We start from the raw sequence: 19,535 nt of genomic DNA, 5'->3' as shown, positions 1-19,535 counted from the left end.
TGTGTGTGTCTGCCAGTGTTCAGTATCACTAAGATTTGTAGCCATAGTTGGGTTTTTTAAACCATGGCTTAGTACAGTAGCTGGTTGTGTGTCAGTCTACATGGTGATAGTGTGTGATAGCTACATCCAGCACTAGAATGTGGCCCCTGGGGTGTGTATGTTGGCCAATGTTGCATGTGGCCCTTGAGACAAAAAAGTTCAGCAACCCACGGCTTAGTGTGATGTACGAATGCTGCCCAGAAGCATAACTATACTTTGTTTATTGCCGTCAAACGATGTTCTGAAGCCATGATAAGTTAGTGTATGGGCCAATGGCATGCCTCTATGTGCAAATTGAGCACCTTTCCCTAATCATGGTTTGTTTAGCCAACAACCACAGTTGCTCAAAAAGCTACAAAGGCATGAGGCATTTGGGAAACAAAACAAGCTTTGCAGAAACAATCCATGGTTTATTAGATTCCCTGGGGTCGACAAGCCATGTTTAACTTGGTTTTTGATATACAAACCATGGTTTACTGTTATGTGCAACCAGATCAGTGTGTGTTTGCTTATCATACATATCACCGTCCAACATAGCCTTGGGTGGTGTGAAAAAGGAAGGCTTTAATGTTGTTTAAAATAGGGGAAAAGTTTGACAAGGAGCAAACCCTGTTTTTAAAAGCGGCCTAGAAGACTTCACCTATTTTATGTCAGGTCTTTTGTCCAATCCTGCTCCAACGAATCATACAAACATTACTAAAATGTGAAACTGTAGAAAATATCCTGCTTCAACAACCCTTTTAACATGCTTTAAAGACTTTATATGGAGCAACTGAAATGGTAAAAAAGAGTCCAAACTTAAAGGGTAGCTGGTTTATTTTGAATCTGAAGTTAAGCTTCCCCCAAATCTAAAATAAATGTGAGTGAGTACAAAATGGTGAAAACATTGCAGCTTAATGCATTGTGGTGAAATTGGGGGTGCTTTTTTATGATTTGTAGCCCACCTTTGTGAAAAATGTTTACCATCAAACTTCCATCTACTTAGTCAGCGTGAACAGTACCGAGGCACGTAAGCCAGTGGTCTCACTCTGTACAAGACAGCTTCATAAATTCTAATGCTGTGGATCCTTTGGTGTGCCTAACAATGCTGTCTTTTGCTCTTTACAGTCTGCTACCCATCCATTGATAAGGAACAGAATGGCTGCCAAGGAGAAGTTGGAAGCAATGTTAAATGTGGCCTTGCGGGTCCCAAGCATCATGCTTTTGGACGTCTTGTACAGATGGGATGTCAGTTCCTTCTTCCAGCAGATCCAAAGAAGTAGCCTCAACAACAACCCCCTCTTCCAGTACAAGTACTTGGCTCTCAATATGCATTATGTGGGTGAGTATGCATTGGCTGGCCAGAGCATTTATTCCCTGCTAGTTCTGCATTCTGCCTGAAGCAAAACCTCTCTCAGTGTATTCAAAGCATCTGATGATAGTCAGTGTATTAATAGAGAGGTTTGGGTTGCTAATAGGCGTTTAAAATCATTACTTCCTCTGGCTCTTGAATTACCTGAGGAAAGGCATTCCAGAGGGTGGGTGTTGGCACCAGAAGGCCTGCTTCCATATTGTCAGCAAGTGAAAAATCAGTAGGGTGCCCTCAGAAGGTATTAAATATTGACTCGGTCTGTACTGGGAGGCAGTCTGCTAGGCATCCTGGTCCCAAGTGGTATAGGTCCCAAGTTGTGTCAGCAACACAACCTTGAATTTAGGTCAGTAGCCAGAGCAGATCTTTCAACACCAATATAATATGTGTTAAGCTGGATGTTCCTGGGAGTTGCATTTTGCACCGGCTGCACCTTCTGGACCAGGTGCAAGAGCACAGTCATGGCTGCCTCCCAATTCCCAGGGTTTCCTGGGAAGAAGGACTGATGGTCAAACCACTCTAAAAATTACAGTTCTGTGAGGGAAATAGGAGGTCTCCTAACAACTCTTAGCACCCTTAGCAAATGCCTGTTCCCAGGATTCCTTGGGGGAAGATAGGACAGTTAAAGTGGTATAATAGTGTTGTAAACGTACAATACAAATGCTGCCCATATCTCCACATATGCAATTAATATTCCATAAGTGACTGGGTCACCCCTCGGGGAAATCATTCTTGAGTAAAAATGTCTTCAGTAGGCGCCAAAACATTGTGACATTAGGTGCCTCATTTAAGCGGATAATTGATTCCAGAGGGCTGGGGCCATAACACTTAAAGCTTGATTTCTAGTGTAAGCTACATGCACCTCTGGGGCGTGTGATACTCTCATGCCCCATCTGAGGAGTGCAGTTGCAGGGCAAGGTGGTCCCATAGGATAGTTCGTTTGACAACTGATGGAGCCACTTGTGCATTTTGTAAACTCTGGCACACTTCGTACCTGTGTATCAGAAATACACTAGCCCTACTCAGGCACTTCCCCTGACTGTGGCAGGGTTCTAAATCATGCAGAGGAGCCTGCACATGGAGAACAGACCTTCCCCCTTCACTGTGTGGAAAGTGGTGATGGGGACACAGAAGAGGGGTTGGAACCATTGAGCTGTACTCCACTGTCCCCCACCCCACCAATGATTGTAATTGTGTGTGAGAGAGAATGTAAATTAACGTATTTTTCGCTCTGTAAGATGCACCAGGCCATAAGAAGCACCTAGTTTTTGGAGGAGGAAAACAAGAAGAAAAAATTTCTGAATCCCAGAAGCCAGAACAGCAAGAGGGATCACTGCGCAGCAAAAGCAGCGATCCCTCTTGCTGTTCTGGCTTCTGGGATAGCTGCACAGCCTGCATCCGCTCCATAAGACGCACACACATTTTCCCTTACTTTTTAGGAGGGAAAAAGTGAGTCTTATAGAGCAAAAAATACGGTATGTTTGTTTTGTTCACCATCTAGCTTGATGGAAGAGCTGAACAACATATACTTGGTCTGTTGTTGTTGTTTGTTATTGTTTTAAAATAATTATGTTTTAACTGACTGAGCTCTTTTTAAGGTACAGTGGACCCTCTGGTTATGAATTTAATTCATTTTGGGGGTCCGTGTGCACCCCAAAAAATCCATAACCAGAGGCACACAGAGCACTTCTGCACATGCGCGAGTGGCGGAACCCGGAAGAATACACTTCTGGGTTTGCCGCTTTCACAACCCGAAGATTATGTATCCAGAGCGGCACGTAACCCGAGGGTCCACTGTATCTTGTAATCCTACTGTACCATCAAGTCCTGTACCATCAAGTCAGATTCATTGCCTTACTTCCCAACACATCAAAGGGGAAAATACTTTCATTTATGCTAGTACCATGCCCTTGTTTTTATTAGTATAAAACAAGCAGAGATTCAGATTCAGATATTTCAGACCATGTTGACTGCACTGCTCACCCCTGGAGGATATTAAGCAGCAAGAAAGGACGTTTCATAAGATCGAGAAATATTTCACTGAGAGAGGGGTGGTCGCTGCTATTTGATTTTAGTATAAATGATTTCATTGGTTGGATGGTCATTCATATTGATGTTTGTAAACTGTCATAAGCGGCCTAGATTTTTAAATAATAATCTTTGCCACATGATGTCTTTTATATATGTACTCTCTCCCTCCCCCATTTCATTCATATGCCTAAGATGTACACGGACAAGAGTGGCATACAAATAATGTTACAAATAAAATTATGTAGATATAAAAAATAGCTTGTAGTGCAGATGCTAAGCTGATGCTAGATAGGATGCTAGATAGGAAAAATAAGAAAATTCCTTTAATTCACTGATAATCCTACCTTTCTTCAGTAGAGCTCAGGACCGTACACAGGGTTACTGAGCAATTGCCCATCCAGGTGCTAACCAGACCCAGATCTGCTTTTAGCTCCAGCAATGGTACTTTCAGATAATGAACCTACCATATCTTAGATCTATGTAAAGAAATAGAGGCACTTTCCTTTTAAGCTGCTATACACTGTTTATCCCTCTGGCATTTTCTAAGGCTGATATGTGGGAGGTCTCTGATTCTTCAGCCTAATGCAACCACTGGCTATTCCTAGTAAGAATGCCAAAGTCAGCGTGACACAACCAGATGTAATGGTCAGATAAATTGTTACGCTTTATGGACTTGGGAGAAAGCGCCCCCTCTGACAGCTACAGAGATGAGTAAAGAGTTCATAATGTTGCTGCCTTAGCCATATTTGTGAGAATGAGGTTCGTTATAGATTGGTGCTTCTGAGCTGCATATTGGGTTTCTGGGTGAACCACGTTGGGGCTTTCCAGAGGATTGTTGGCATACACTTCTTCCATTGTGCTTGGCAATCCTTCCTTGTAAAACCTGTCCCAGAAAATAAGGGAAGTCCAGCTATTGCCAGTTGCTCATTCTGCCCTCTTAAGAGTACATGTGATAAAAGTGTTGCTTTGTTTGCGCTAGTAGTAGTTCCGTTTTAATCCTATGATTGCAGGTGGGGTGATAATGATCTGCGTACATGTCTACTGCCTGCAGCATACTGATTTTCACCACAGATTACAGCCTGCAACCTGTCTTTTTGACTTGCGGAAGCTGGGCGTACGCCTTGCAGAGCTATGGAGAAAATATACTTAAGAAAAACAGCCCAAACCCCACTCCGCACCAAAACGGATAGTTAGTTGACTTCTGACTGTTTATATCTAAGTTAATTGTAAGACAGTACAGTTGTTAGCTATTGTGGGAGCAGGCCGAGTTGATTTTGCACTGTATAGATAAAGGGTGCTGTCAGGGAACTGCCATCAGTGCCGGAGGGAGAGAGCAAAAGCCAGAGGGATTCCAGAGAGCGTCCAGGGATCGGGAGAAGCAGCCCATCTTCTGGGGAAGAGAATCAGCGTAGCACAAGTGGAGAAGAGGGGCAGATGGGGGAAGCGGCGAGGCAGTCCCATGACTCCTTGCCTGGGACCAGCGGGGAGAGTAGGGGTCCTCCGTTGCCCACGCCCTCCTTGCGCAGAAGGCTTCCGCGCAGAGAGAGTAGGAGGAGACTAGGCGTCAAAGAGCTTCTTTGCTGGAAGAAGTTTAAGAAACGCCCACTGACGGATTCTGCCACCGATTGAGTCAGCCACGGGTAAGTGGCTGTCCAGACAGAAAAGGTTCACTTTGGCAACCCAGCCAGGTGTTTGCACCCAGCCGGGGAGATAAGCACCGGCTTACGCACGAGCAACCCCTAGAACCATTACAGGTGCTTACCAGTGTTAGGACTTGGGAGCCCTGAGTTCAACTCCCCGATCTCTCGTGAAACTTGATGGGTGATTTTGAGCTACTCGCTTTTTCTCAGCTTCAACCTCATAGAGTTGTTGTGAGAACTAAATTGGGGGATGGGGGAAGAACCATTTATACCATCCTGAGTGGCTTGGGGGGAAGAATCTGAATGGGAAAAGAGAATACAGTGAAGCAACATTTTTTTAAAAAATGCAAGGACAAAATGAGGTTTGCATTACAAACCGGGAAGTGGTTTTTAAAAGGTTACTACTATAAGCAAAGTACTATCAAAATATTTGTTTCCAGTGTTAGCAAAACAATAATAAATGTTCACAAATACGTTGCCGTCTGAAGCTGTCCGGTGGTATCATATATATGTTGAATCTCTTTTTGTTGTTGACAGTGGATCTCTGCACCTGACAATGTATGACACCAAGTGACGGGGAGGTGGGTGTGGATTGCTCAGCATGGCCTTGCAGGCCAAATCCAGAGGCCTGCCAAGGCTAATTAGGGCCATGGGCTAGGTTCCCCGCTGTTGCTTTAGGTCCTGAGGCACCCAGGCCATGTAAGGCTTTCTAGGTCACAGCCAGCACTTAGAATTGGCCTTAGAAACGAAACAGATGCCGGTGGAAGTGCAAAGTGGTTAACTTCTTGACTTCTGTCAAATACCATCAAGTAATAGGCAGTCAGTTGGATATTATTCCTCTCCTCTCTTAAGAACATCCAGGTTGCATAGTATTATGCTAGCTGCCCTGCCCCAAAGTAGATAGTTGGAAATTGGATTTGCCTGTTAACGTGAGTGCAGAATTTTGATGCTTAGTGTAAATCTGTCACTGCTTCAGAAATGCATGGGCTGAGAAAGCCTTGCTTTATAAATAACAGAGTCCCCTACCTATCTTTCTCCCACCATTCATTTGATTTTTGCTTCTCTCACCTCTGTCCTCTGGCTGCTGTGATATGCTGCCTTTCCCCAGAGAGGCTTTTGCTGTCACATTAATAGCATCCCCAGGCACATTCAACAGCCATTCACTTCTATGGCACAAAGTCAAAGAGCACACTTGAGGCCATGATCACATCCCGGCACTGAAATGCAGAGGGGGAAAGAGCAGGTTGTAGTTTTGGTTAAGCACTTATAACAGACCTCTTCATAGTGTGCCTTCATGCTCAGGCCGACATTAGTGCCTGAGTGACAGATCTAATTTTCAAATGTTCTATTTTGGAAGTGTAGCTATTTTTAAGTGAACCCATAATCTTATGACTTGCCTTGCGTCTCTTTGTGATCACGCAGTGGGAGGGAAGTTTTTGTGTGGTGATCAATTGCTATCTTGAGTTCCTTGCAGAAAATTAGTTACTTAATACAGTGAGAAGGCACATGAGGGCTAAAGCTATCCTCTTGCATTCAGTACTTGCTGTGCGGTCTGCATCCATTCCCTCTTCCATCCTTAGTGGTTGCTGAAATGCATGCATGGATCATTCAGACACAGGAGAAAGAGCAGAGTGGAGCATGTTAAGTGAGGGTTTTTCACGACACAATTAGTTAACAGGGTGGGCCTATCACCTACTTACTTAAGTCCTTTTGTAAGGGAAGTGCCTAAGGGGATAGTGGTGTTCTCTGAGCCAGTTTTCACACATATTAGTCATCTAGTAGTGGCCGCAATTGAGACATAATGGACGCAACATGTGAACTGGACCATTGTGTCATTCTTGCTTCAGCTGTTGTGGAGGAAATTGAAAGAGATGGCTGTACAGTCGTACCTTGGTTTTCAAACGCCTTGGGAGTCCAACACTTTGGTTCCCGAACGATTGGCAACTGGAAGTGATTGTTCCGGTTTTCAAACGTTCTTTGGAACCCAAACATCCGACACAACTTCCGCAGCTTCCGATTGGCTACAAGTGCTTCCTGCAACCAATTGGAAAGCCACACTTTGGTTCGTTTTGGAATTCCGTTCGACGTCCAAGGTACCGCTGTACTGCATAGCTTAGCCAGTATATTCTCTTTGTAGCCAAAGCTGTGCAGTACAGTGGTTAAGACCCGTCTGTTTGAGTAATTAGAGCTGGGATGTGGAACCTCCAGCCAATAATTTAGCCTAGCACAGTCCCAGTTTGACCCATGAAACTGTTTTCCCCAAACCATACACATGCAGAGATGCAGCTGGATCAGCTGCATGACTGAGTTCTCTGTGGCAAACTTAACCGTGTGCCCAATCCTTGCAGAGAAAGCAGGTTTGAAGTCACTGCTTGGCAGCTGATAGAATGTAGCTTCAAGGCTACCGAATTGGCTGTGAAACCAAGTTTCCCACAGGGAACTCGCTGTAGCAGATCCTCCTGGATAGGCTGCATAATCAAGTTCCTCATTAGATCAAGACTAATGATAGCGTTGCCATTAGTCTTTCATGCCTGCATTTGTCCTCCAGAATAGATACTGATTCCTGGCCGTAGCTGCATGGATAAGGGGCTGTATAAGGCCAACAGTGGACACTGTTTACTGAAGATAAACACTTTCACTTGAAACTGCAGACCGAGCCTGATAAGAACTATGTTCACCTTGTTGCTGCTGCTAACTTCAAATGGCTTTTAACACTGGGAGAAATGCTACTGACAAGGTGCAAGTGATTTTGCACGTTGGTGTGATATGCAAAGTTATGTACCTGTATGGAACAATGAACAAGCTCTTTCATATTCCCCTATATGGAGTCCATGCATTTTTCTCTTTTCTTTTTTTCCCTTTTTGTAAGATATTTATTAAGATTTTTTATAATATTGCAATAAAATAAAAAAAGAAAAAGCAGAATAACAAAAATACAGAATAGAGAAACTTTTTAAGAAAAAAAAAACCACACATACATTTTCAATTACTTATTTTCTTTTAACTTGTTTCCCGGACCTCCTCATACCTCCCTTTTTTGTATTCCACCCCAAATTGTTAGTTCAGCAAATCCTTACCATTATATTATTACCTATTTATAATCCTTTTTTTTCATATTCTCTTAAAACATTACAGCTGGAAACCACTTAATTTCAATCCAACATCATTCTAACACTCATTAATTTTACAATATTTCTGTAGATAATCTTTAAATTTCTTCCAATCTTCTTCCACCGACTCTTCTCCCTGGTCTCGGATTCTGCCAGTGATTTCTGCCAATCCCGTATAGTCCATCACCTTCATCTGCCATTCTTCCAAAGTGGGTAGTTCTTGTGTCTTCCAATACTTTGCAATAAGTATTCTTGCTGCTGTTGTAGCATACATAAAAAACGTTCTGTCCTTCTTTGGCACCAATTGGCCGACAATGCCCAGAAGGAAGGCCTCTGGTTTCTTCAGAAAGGTATATTTAAATACCTTTTTCATTTCATTGTAGATCATTTCCCAGAAAGCTTTAATTCTTGGGCACGTCCACCAAAGGTGAAAGAATGTACCTTCAGTTTCTTTACATTTCCAACATTTATTGTCGGGCAAATGATATATTTTTGCAAGCTTGACTGGGGTCATGTATCACCTGTATATCATTTTCATAATATTCTCTCTTAAGGCATTGCATGCCGTGAATTTCATACCTGTGGTCCACAACTGTTCCCAGTCAGCAAACATAATGTTATGTCCAACATCTTGTGCCCATTTAATCATAGCAGATTTCACCGTTTCATCCTGAGTATTCCATTTCAACAGCAAGTTATACATCTTTGACAAAATCTTAGTTTTGGGTTCTAACAGTTCTGTTTCTAATTTTGATTTTTCCACCTGGAAGCCAATTTTCTTGTCCAAATTATATGCCTCCGTTATCTGATAATAGTGTAGCCAATCTCACACTTTGTTTTTTAGTTTCTCAAAGCTCTGCAGTTTTAGTCTATCTCCCTCCTGTTCCAAAATTTCCCAATATTTCGGCCATTTGGCCTCCATATTGAGCTTTTTCTGAGCCTTCGCTTCCATTGGTGACAACCACCTTGGGGTTTTATTTTCCAATAAATCTTTCTATCTTATCCAAACATTGAACAATGCTTTCCTGACAATATGGTTTTTAAATGCTTTATGTGCTTTAACCTTGTTGTACCACAAATATGCATGCCAACCAAAAACGTTGTTAAAACCTTCTAAGTCCAAAATGTCTGTGTTCTCAAGAAGCAGCCAATCTTTTAGCCAGCAGAATGCTGCTGATTCATAATAAAGTTTAAAGTCTGGCAGGGCAAATCCGCCTCTTTCCTTTGCATCAGTTAATATCTTAAATTTTATTCTGGGCTTCTTGCCCTGCCAGACAAATCTAGAAATATCTTTCTGCCACTTCTTGAAACAATCCATTTTGTCCACAATCTGCAATGTTTGAAACAAAAACAACATTCTAGGCAAAACATTCATCTTTATAGCTGCAATTCGACCCAACAAGGAAAGCTTCAAATTTGACCAAATTTCTAAATCTTTTTTCACTTCCGTCCAACATTTTTCATAATTATCTTTAAATAAGTTCCCATTTTTTGCTGTCATGTTAATCCCCAAATATTTCACTTTCTTGACCACGGTTAAACCTGTCTCATTCTGAAACCTCTCTCTTTCAATCGGTGTTAAATTTTTCTCTAAAACCTTAGTCATGCATTTTTCTCAAGGATAGTATCCTCCTTCATATGTTACTGGTGCAAAGAGATGTGCTAAAGCTCATGTGCTTGGTGGTTGCCCTGGATCTATAACTAGTACTTTACTACTTATTATTTCCATGCCTTTGAACCTGCTACCAATCTTGTGGTCTTCAGAGGGTCACAGGTTCCTCAACCCTGCTTAGGGTGTTTCAGCCTGTGATTTGGCCATTTCTGGAATAGTACTACCTTAAAGTTGGAAACTTGCACAGTGTGTTGTGCTACTAACATGCTGGCTTGTGTTTGTGTGCCTGCATTTAAAGTGTGTATATCAACCTTCAGCTGATCTAATGGCAATGATTATGTGAGAGAAGCATTTTACAGACATTTCAGTGATCACACACTTTATTTGATCACCAGGGCCTTGATTTGCTAAGCAGCTGGTGGATTAGAAACCTGGAGATGCTAGTGAACATTTACATTAGTGAGGATAGGGATTGCAATATAGGTGCACATTCCAGTTTCTCTCAGAATCCCCGTCTTTCCACAGAGAGTACCAGCCCATTCTATCTCTGAATGTTTAGCCACTGGGATGTAAAATTCTCAGTTGTTTACAGGATGTCCCACATACTGCATTGATCATTTTAGGATGCCAAAGTTGCTGATTATGAAAATGCACATTGGCCAGAGATGAGGCTTTTGCAGGAAAAAAATGGAAATCTGCAAGGTGCTTTTTTTTTAGTGGTTACCGCAATCATAAAATCAGAGTGAATGCTGAGGTATTGGTAAGCTCATAAGCAGCAGTATTGTAGCTGCAGTGACCTTGACTCTTCTATTTTTGCCTATCAGTTCCAGCATTTTAAGGTTTGTGCTGTTGGGGCTGCCTTTTCTAGAGAGCTCTTGCTCATGGCATTGTCTTACTTGCAGCCGGTGATGTGGGATGGAAAACATTATGTGGAAAATTTTCCAAAATGGGAAAACTTCCTGTAGCTTTTTTCCCCCACCAGAAAATTTTCCATTTCATTAGTTCCTTGGTAGCAATGTGAATGAATACCAACTGCAAATACTTTTTTAAAAAAGCTTTCCTTACTAAAAGAGAGCAAGAGACAGACTGAGAGAGTAAAATAAGCATTCTGAACGGGTTCAGTCTCTAGGATTTCGGAAAATATTTGATGCAAAATGAATATTCTCCAAGGCAATTTTTTCTAAAAGTTTCCCCGATTAAAATTTTTCAGAAAAGTACAACACTGCTTGTGGCTTAATATGTGAACTGCTGTGAAAGCCTTTCTCATACAGCAGCTGCATGCGACCCCCACACATTCAGTGTTGGGTGGGGAATCAGGATCATGCCCAATGTGATAGGGAGCCATGTAAAACACAGGTCTTCAGAAAACCAAAACATTGAGAAACTGGTACTTCATTGGTGATTCCTTTTCTTTTGTTAAAGGAAAATCTTAGTCTATATCTAAAAGACTGAAACGTCTTTCCCTATTTCAGCGTTGATTTCTGACTTATTTTTCCTGAACATTTTGACTGACAGCAAAGTTATGTCGATCACCTCCTTTTATTACGACAAATGAAGAATGTCATTTGCTTAGTGAGTGAATAGACCACTTCTGCTGCTGTTACTCAGAATAAGCAAGTGTTCAGAGCCCCAATTGATAGAATAAGCAAACGTTCAGAGCCTGAATTGAAGTATTGATTCCTTGGTTGCTTTCCATGATAAAGTATTCTTAAGGGTGCACCATCAGCTGTCTCCTCAATGAGTTTACTGTTGTTTGAGAGTAGTAATGAGGGACTGTATGATAAATTGCAAAGGAACATTCTTACCTCCCTAACCATTAGAATCATAGCATTGCAAAGTACTTTGGAGGTAATCTAAACCAGCCCTGTTTTCCATTAGGGTTCTGCAATGCAGCTTACAGCATCATTGACAGAAGAGTCCAGCCTTTGCTTAAATACACTTAAAGAAGTCCACCACCTCCCAAGGCAGCTTACTGTTAGGAGGTTTCTGCTCACAATTGTATCTGAAATCTGCTTCACCACAATTTCAACCCATTGGTTCTTTTATGCCCTCTAGAGCAGAAAAGAAACATGTTTCATCTTCTGCATGGCAGCACTCTAGATATTTGAAGGGAATGCTTTTATGTCTCCCCTTCTCCTCCTCCTCCACGTTCAATATAAGCATCTCCTTCAGCTGTTCCTCATAGGGCTTGGTTTCCAGACCCTCTCCACTACCACAATCCTAATTGCTCTCCTCTAGACATGCTCCAGTTTGTTAACGTTCTTAAATGTGTTGCCCAGAACTGTGTGCATTATTCCAGATGCACTCCGACAAACAGAGAATAGAGTGGAACTGTTTCGATCTGCCTCTGTTAATTCAGCCCAAGACGGCATTATGTTCTTTTTTATAAGCTGCTTCGCAGTGCTGGCTTATGTTCAGCTTGCAATTATTTTGCTTGGTTTTGTTGGGCCAAACTGCATGGGAGAGATTCTGTGATTGGATTTCATGAAGTTGAAGGGCTTTTGTCAATTCTCTCTCTCTCCCTTGCACCGTGCCTCCTGAAAATCTGTTCTGGACAGCCTCCCAAACCTCCAGAACAGAATGAGGGTGCCTGTTCTGGGGGATGCAGGAGGTGGGGGATTTTGAAAAAATAGCCTCCCCCTCCTATTCTGCTAATAGGTACCTTCACTGGAGCAACAGGACCAGAAAAACCAGTGAGATTCTGCCCTATGTGACAACTATATTACCTAGCTGGGCTTCATAGCTGACGTTTTGTGGATCAGTTGACCTCTCTAAGATTAAATGTCTTTTTCTTGATTTGCTATGGCTCTAGCCATAACACCTGCTTTTTTGTTTTTTAAAAATGCAGAAAGTGGTACCTTTAAATTCACTTTTAAAAGAAATGAATAATATCATTCTTTAGAAGTCCATGGACTTAACTGTGAAATTATTTCCATTTCTTCTCCAGGTTACATCTTAAGTGTTGTGCTCCTAACCTTACCCAGACAACACCTGGTTCAACTCTACCTGTATTTTCTAACTGCACTGTTGCTGTATGCTGGTCATCAGATATCCAGGTAAGAGTTGTCTCACCACCCTTGTAAGCTTTGCATTTCATGAGTTTTTTGCCAATAACTTCCACTTGCCAAATGCGTTATTTATTCCATTTATGTATTTATAGAAGGTAGTAGCCAGTGGTGACTGTCCACTGACAGAAAGTGAGGGAGATCAGTTTTTGACAATCCCCCTTCCCCACCTCCAGAACTCAACCCTCCACAGATCTTCTCTAGAAGTCCCTCCCCAATCCTCTAGAGCAGATTTAGGAGAGAAGAAGAAGAGTTTGGATTTGATATCCTGCTTTATCACTACCCGAAGGAGTCTCAAAGTGGCTAACATTCTCCTTTCCCTTCCTCTCCCACAACAAACACTCTGTGAGGTGAGTGAGGCTGAGAGACTTCAGAGAAGTGTGACTAGCCGAAGATCACCCAGCAGCTACATGTGGAGGAGCAGGGAATCGAACCCAGTTCACCAGATTACGAGTCCACCGCTCTTAACCACTGCCCCACACTGGCTCTCTTAGAGGGGGAATTTCTGAAATCTGCCTCCCACTCTATTCTGCTGACTATACTTGTAGTTTATATTATGGCTTTTCTCCAAGGATCTTGATGCATATGGTCCCCACTCCCATTTGTCTATTCACAAAAGAGGGGCAGGTTTAAATTAGCACCAGTGGCTTGACCTAACTCACCTATTGAGCTTTGTAGGAGAATGGAGATTTGAACTCAGATCCTAGTAAAACACTAGTTTTCCCAAGGAATGAATGAGAAACCTTTCTGTTGACTTTAGTTGTAGCCTGGAATGAGTCTTGAGACTTGAAACACAATCCTGTACTGTATTGGGTTGTAATGGATCCCTTATCATACCTAGATATGTAAGGGGTGTGGGTGTGTGCGCACGTGCATTTACATATAAAGTGGCTGAGAACATGTAAAATGCAAAACTAAAAATAACAGTATCACACCTTTAAAAGACAGTCGTGAAAAAAAACCCAATTTTAACAGCATCAAAACCAAAACCCTGTCTTTGAGGTCTGGAGTGCAGTGTCAGAGGAAATGTTTAAAGTATTTAAATAAACCATCACACATACAATTTTTGTTTCTAACCATCTTTGAAGGACCAGATATGGACATAACAGCTGAAGGATTGCTTATTACCTCAATACAGTGGTACCTCGGGTTACAGACGCTTCAGGTTACAGAAGCTTCAGGTTACAGACTCCGCTAACCCAGAAATAGTACCTTGGGTTAAGAACTTTGCTTCAGGATGAGAACAGAAATCGTGCAGCAGTGGCAGCAGGAGGCCCCATTAACTAAAGTGGTCCTTCAGGTTAAGAACAGTTTCAGGTTAAGAACGGACCTCCGGAACGAATTAAGTATTTAACCCGAGGTACCACTGTATACAACTAAATGCGGCACAATTTATGGAACTCTGTTATCTCTGAAAGCAACCACCCATCAAATACAGCTATTAAGTGGTCTTTTTACGCAGTATGGAATTGCTTCAGTTCTGCAGGCTTTTAACTCCCTCCCCCCTCCCCATGTATTCACATCTTCACATTCAGACTTTGGGTTAGTAGGCATATTCAGCTCAGGCAACAACACTTCCTTTTGTCTGAAATCTGCAAGCCCTACCTACATGTATAAAGAAAAGGGAAATAACGTGTGCACTTTTGAGTGTCAAGTATAACATTGCTATGGAAGATTTTTTAAAATACTGTGCTTTTACTTTTGGTCACATTTACGTTTTCAAATAAAAGGTTTATTTAAAAATGCAGAAAAACCATTCCCTTCATGTTACCACAGCTGTGGGAAACCTCCGGCCTGCACAACTAATGAGGCCTAACAGTGGTTCTGATATGGCCTGCAAGGCTGTTTTCCTAAAGCTGCACCCACCCAGCGCCTGACAAAAGTGGGCTTCCAGGGTGTGGGGAAGCTCAGTGTTCAGCCTGCTGGCCAGATCCTGTTTCCCATCCCTGTGTTAGCATATTTATGTGTGTCAGGCAGATATGCAGGGCCATCCTTATCCAGCTATTGAACCTCTGCCATCTGAGCTGCATTCTGGGCCAACAACGTGATTCAGCTTTTCAGCCTACGGTGGACAAAATATGGGAAGGGGGAGCTAGGAAGGTAGCCAAGAACATAAAGAATCATTGCTGTGACAGTTATTGTAGATATTTATTACTTTTCCAGTTAGCTTTGCAGCAAGGAATTTATTGACTTTGAGGGTGTGAAATAAAAAGTTAGACATTGGATAGCCGAGGGTGAAGCATCAAGAAGAGTAAGACTCCATGGTGTCTGCAAGTTTTCTTCAGGGAGAAAAATTCTCTTTAGCACAGACATTGATTTTTTAAATTTATTTTTTAGCAGAGGAGCCATCTTGGAGATTTTGTGGGGGAAATGCAAAGAATGTGGAATTGAAGCCAGTTCCTTGCAGCGTTCTGCAGTGTGGAAACTGGTGTATTAAAATGATGTCCAGAAAGTAGTATGTTGGCTTCCAAAAACAACAGAATTTCTCTTCCAGCAGATGGTTTGGAATTGGAGAGAGAAAAGCAAATGGACATTGTAGAGACATGTAAACAAAGAAGATAATTTTCTTGTTCAGAAATGAAAGGAGGTGGTAGAGAGTATACATGAGCCTGAATCTTGTTCAAATTACAATAATCCAGTAGTCAGTCGGTTTCCCATCTCCCCATCAAGCAAGCTTTCCCCCCATACATTCCTAACTTTCTCAAAGCTTTCCATGATCTGTATAGGCTCACTTTGGCATCTTTTCTTTCATTACTGCTACTATATCAACATGTATGCTGCCCTTTCCTCCTTTATTATAGGATAAATTGATTCGGCAGTGACTCTGTGTATACAGAGCCAGGTACACTGGCTTTAAATCATACACATTGGCTAGGGATGGGGAATTTGTGAGCCTCAAAATGTTGGCTGGCAACTCCTGTAATCCCTGACCATTGGTTGTGCTTCCTGGGGCTGATGGGAGTTGTAATTCAGCAGCGTCTGAAGGACACCACTTTGGCCAACCCAGCTGTAATCATCTGCAAAGATGCTCCAGAAAGTTGTGGGATCCTCCAGAAAAGTGTGGGAGATGGTGTGGGGTACGGGTTGTCTGTAGGAACCTCCATTGAATCAGAGTTCCTTCCATGAACAGAAGGGCATATCTAGATCCTACCCAATGTATGTATGTGGAATAGTAAAGTTCAGCAACTGCATTTTGTATTGCTTTGAACTGCATGACTTATCGTACTTCACATTCTTTTCACCTTTTTTATGCTCAGGGATAATTTCCCCATTTTGTTCTGGTTACCTTGAAACAAGCCTCAGGTACAGAAGTTTCCTTCATTGTCATGCAGTGTCCAGAGAATGCACAGCATCCACATAATCGCAGACTAGCAGCTTGAATGGTCAGGCTGTGGTGTGTGAGAGCAAGGGAAATTTTCGACATCATTCATTGAATAGAGAGGGAAGGTCTTTGTTTGCTTCCCAGAGGTCGTAGGATGAGGATGAGGGCAAACTGGCCTTCCAAGGCCTCCATCACCCCATGGCCTTAGGGAAACTAATAGGGGCCTGGCAGTGCCTCTTCCTATTAGGTGTACATCCTTACATGCATAAAAGGGCAGGATTGTGGTAATATACTCATTTGTTAATCTCTGGACATGGCCTCATGTGCTACTGTAGTTTCTTTTCATATACAGTGCATCCCCCTATGAGGTTATTCAGCAACCTGTTTGCCGCAGCAGAATAAAACAAATACTAATGAAGCAAGCTCTACAGATTTATCTCTGTATTTATTCCTGTGCTCCCTAATAGCAGTTTAATAAACAGGGCTATTGCTTAGCTAATTATTATGGCATTTTAGTTGCTACTATATTGAAAACATCCTTAGAGGATTCCTTTGAAAGCTTGGCTCATAATTACAATGTAGCTTCAGGGCAAAGTATTTCTTTTCTTAATACATAGCATCTTATATAGTGCTTTTAAGAGTTTTTAAAGCCCTTTGCATATATTACTGGTACAGTGGCTCTTGAGATACAGTAGAATATAATCAAGTGATAGGAGGAATAGGAATCCAGGTTTATCCTGACTCATGAAATGACGTTACGAGTTTTCTCAGAGCAAACTCTTGTTCTGGAGTAATAGAAGTTGCATCGGACACCCACAATTTGGGGAAATTATATGGTAGAGGCTACCAAACTTTCTACTCCATGCAGCCATTTCAATGGCACATACAAATCCAAGATGACAGTAATAATATGAAAGCTAGAAAGGAGTTGTGTAGATACTTGCCCTTAACAGAGAAGACAGGTAACAAAAGTGTCTGTTGAATTATCTGATGTGGCTAAAGAAACCACAGTTGCCTATAATTAATTCATCCTTGCTAGCTTGCAAATACGTCTCTTGTATGCCCAAGAATGCATGCATGTGGGTTCAGAAATGCTTCTTAAAATGTGTCTTTTGTTTTTAAATGAGATTAGTTCAGTGTGTGTGCAAGGATCCATCTTGAGAAGCATTCCTGAGAGAGCCTTTACTTACTTACTTACTTACTTACTTACTTACTTACTTACTGTTAGCCATCTGTGGAGTAACAATACAAAGGGTGGGATACAGTGGTACCTCCAGTTGCGGACAGGATCCGTTCTGGAGCTCCGGTCGGATCCTGAGGTTTCCACAACCAGAGGGACCGCTTCTGCTCATGCGCAAGGCATAGCGCTTCTGTGCATGAGTGCACAGCGAAACCCAGAAAAATACCCGGAAAAATGCCGCATTCGCATCCTGGAAAAATGCCGTGTTCGCATCCTGAAGGATACACAACCGGAGGTGTGCGTATCCAGAGGTACCACTGTACACACATTTTAAAATTAAGGTGTTTGTTTTTTATTTTATTTTATTTTTTAATCTTTTTTAAGAAACATGGTGGGCACTTTTTCCGGAGTGACAGATCACATACTATGGCTGGACAAGAAAAGGGAAGAATGTGTGCAGCAAAGATGGAGGGAGAAGGTCGTAATGTACTAGCGGTATCGGTCCTTTAGATTCCTTGCTTATTCTCATGCATTTTAATTGCCGGTTGTAAACTAAAGAGAGCCACTTCACCTATTTGTAGCATAACCTGCACCTACTTGTAGCACTTCAAACACCTCTTCCGCGTACCTGTGTCAGGCTTGCTACTTTACGGCAGATTTTTAAAATGTTTATAACAAGAGAATTACTCATTTTGTTAGTTTCATAACTCTGAAGGCAAATAGTTTGTAATGAGTTAAAGAGAAGAATTTGTTATCCAGCTAACATTGCAGCTTGAGTGGGCTTTTTTTTTCCTGTTTATGATTAGCGCTGCCTTAAGTCCAAGAGTATCTTAAGGCACAAGGCTATGAAGGATAAATGAATCAGAGAGAGGCCCACATAAAAATTCCTAAATTAATATGCCTCTGCTAAATAGAGACAGAGTTTCTTTTACTTAGTACTCACAGTTATTCCCTCAATTTCCATTACCAGTTATTTTGCTTTCTTTTTGCATACTTGCCTTGTAAATTTCACATTCGGCTCTAAAAATTGGGCCCAAGCTACAAATTTTATGTGATCCCGTCAATCTTGTTTTCATGACTGCTGTTCTCCCAAGGAAAAGAACTTTGGGGAATTTTTGATCCAGGGGTTACCAACCTTTTTGGGCCCATAGACACAACTGCAAACTGGAGAAACTGTTGTGTGCACTACATACACACAGGGCAGCCAAGCATATACTGCAACCTATTTTATTTTATTGACTACAGTAGAATACTTCTTTCATGGCTAATTGCAGCAGGGGAGGAGATCCTGTAGATGTTAAGGAGGCCTCTGCAAGCACATCTGTTCCCCCTGGGAGCCACACTCCTTGGAGACCAGTTTGTGTGTGTTCTCTCTCTCTCTCTCTCTCGCTCTCTCGCTCTCTCGCTCTCTCTCTCTCTCTCTCTCTCTCTCTCTCTCTCTCTCTCTCTCTCACACACACACACACACACACAAAATCACTGCCTTAATACTTCTTTCCCTATCGTCTGTTTTGCCCTTTCAAAATAACTTCCTAAACCTGATTTTTACCTACGGGAGGGGGGAATGCCAGGACCCCTGTATTTTTGCTCATTTGTGAAAAAGCAGCTTGAGGGGTGGTGACTGGTTTGGCAAGGGTTAACCAGCATCTTTTGCCTGCTCTGCTGCTTAAGATTCCAGCCTCCTTTAGATGCTTCCCTTCACAGGGAGGGCTGGAGGGAATCTATCAGCAAAAAGGAACATGGAACAACATGTAGCTTGGCACCTCTTCAGATTGCAGATTTGGTAGAATTGCAGCTGTTTAGCAGAAAGGATCTGGCGGGCAGGGGCAAGAATTGAGAGAGTTTCAGTATTACTCTTTTCCATTGGTAGCTCTGGCTGAAATAATAATTCAATTTTTGCTGTTGGGAAGTCTAAAAAGATCAGATGCAATATACTAATAGGCTTGATCTATGTTTCTTCATGGTATTGGTATGCCTTTCAGTCTCATTCATCCTTGCAACCAATTCTGTGGATTGTTGTTTCAGTTGTAGAAGCCCATTGGTAATTCCAAGGCGTAGACATCAATTTTATACAAAAATCTGCACTCTTAAATATTATGACCCAAAAGTAAGTCCCACATATCATTATTCTCAGTAAACATTTTGTAGCATCAAGTAGCAGCTGTGCAGAGTGTTTACGTCCCCAGGA

General features: G+C 42.0%; 1 protein-coding gene across 3 annotated transcripts in view; it reads left to right on the top strand.

Moving 5' to 3' along the window:
• RNF145 (ring finger protein 145) overlaps nucleotides 1-19,535 on the top strand; it is a 59,631-nt gene that overhangs the window by 15,523 nt on the left and 24,573 nt on the right. For all 3 annotated transcript variants that reach the window (XM_053377140.1, XM_053377139.1, XM_053377137.1), the window contains exons 2-3: nucleotides 1,147-1,360; nucleotides 12,728-12,836. In XM_053377140.1, coding sequence (XP_053233115.1) covers nucleotides 1,177-1,360; nucleotides 12,728-12,836 — 293 coding nt within the window. In that variant the 5' untranslated portion in view covers nucleotides 1,147-1,176. The remainder of the gene's footprint in view (nucleotides 1-1,146; nucleotides 1,361-12,727; nucleotides 12,837-19,535) is intronic.

The sequence above is a fragment of the Podarcis raffonei genome, chromosome 2 (genome assembly GCF_027172205.1).
Source record: "Podarcis raffonei isolate rPodRaf1 chromosome 2, rPodRaf1.pri, whole genome shotgun sequence".
Lineage (NCBI taxonomy): Eukaryota > Metazoa > Chordata > Lepidosauria > Squamata > Lacertidae > Podarcis > Podarcis raffonei.
This window is presented reverse-complemented; position numbering and strand designations above follow the sequence as displayed.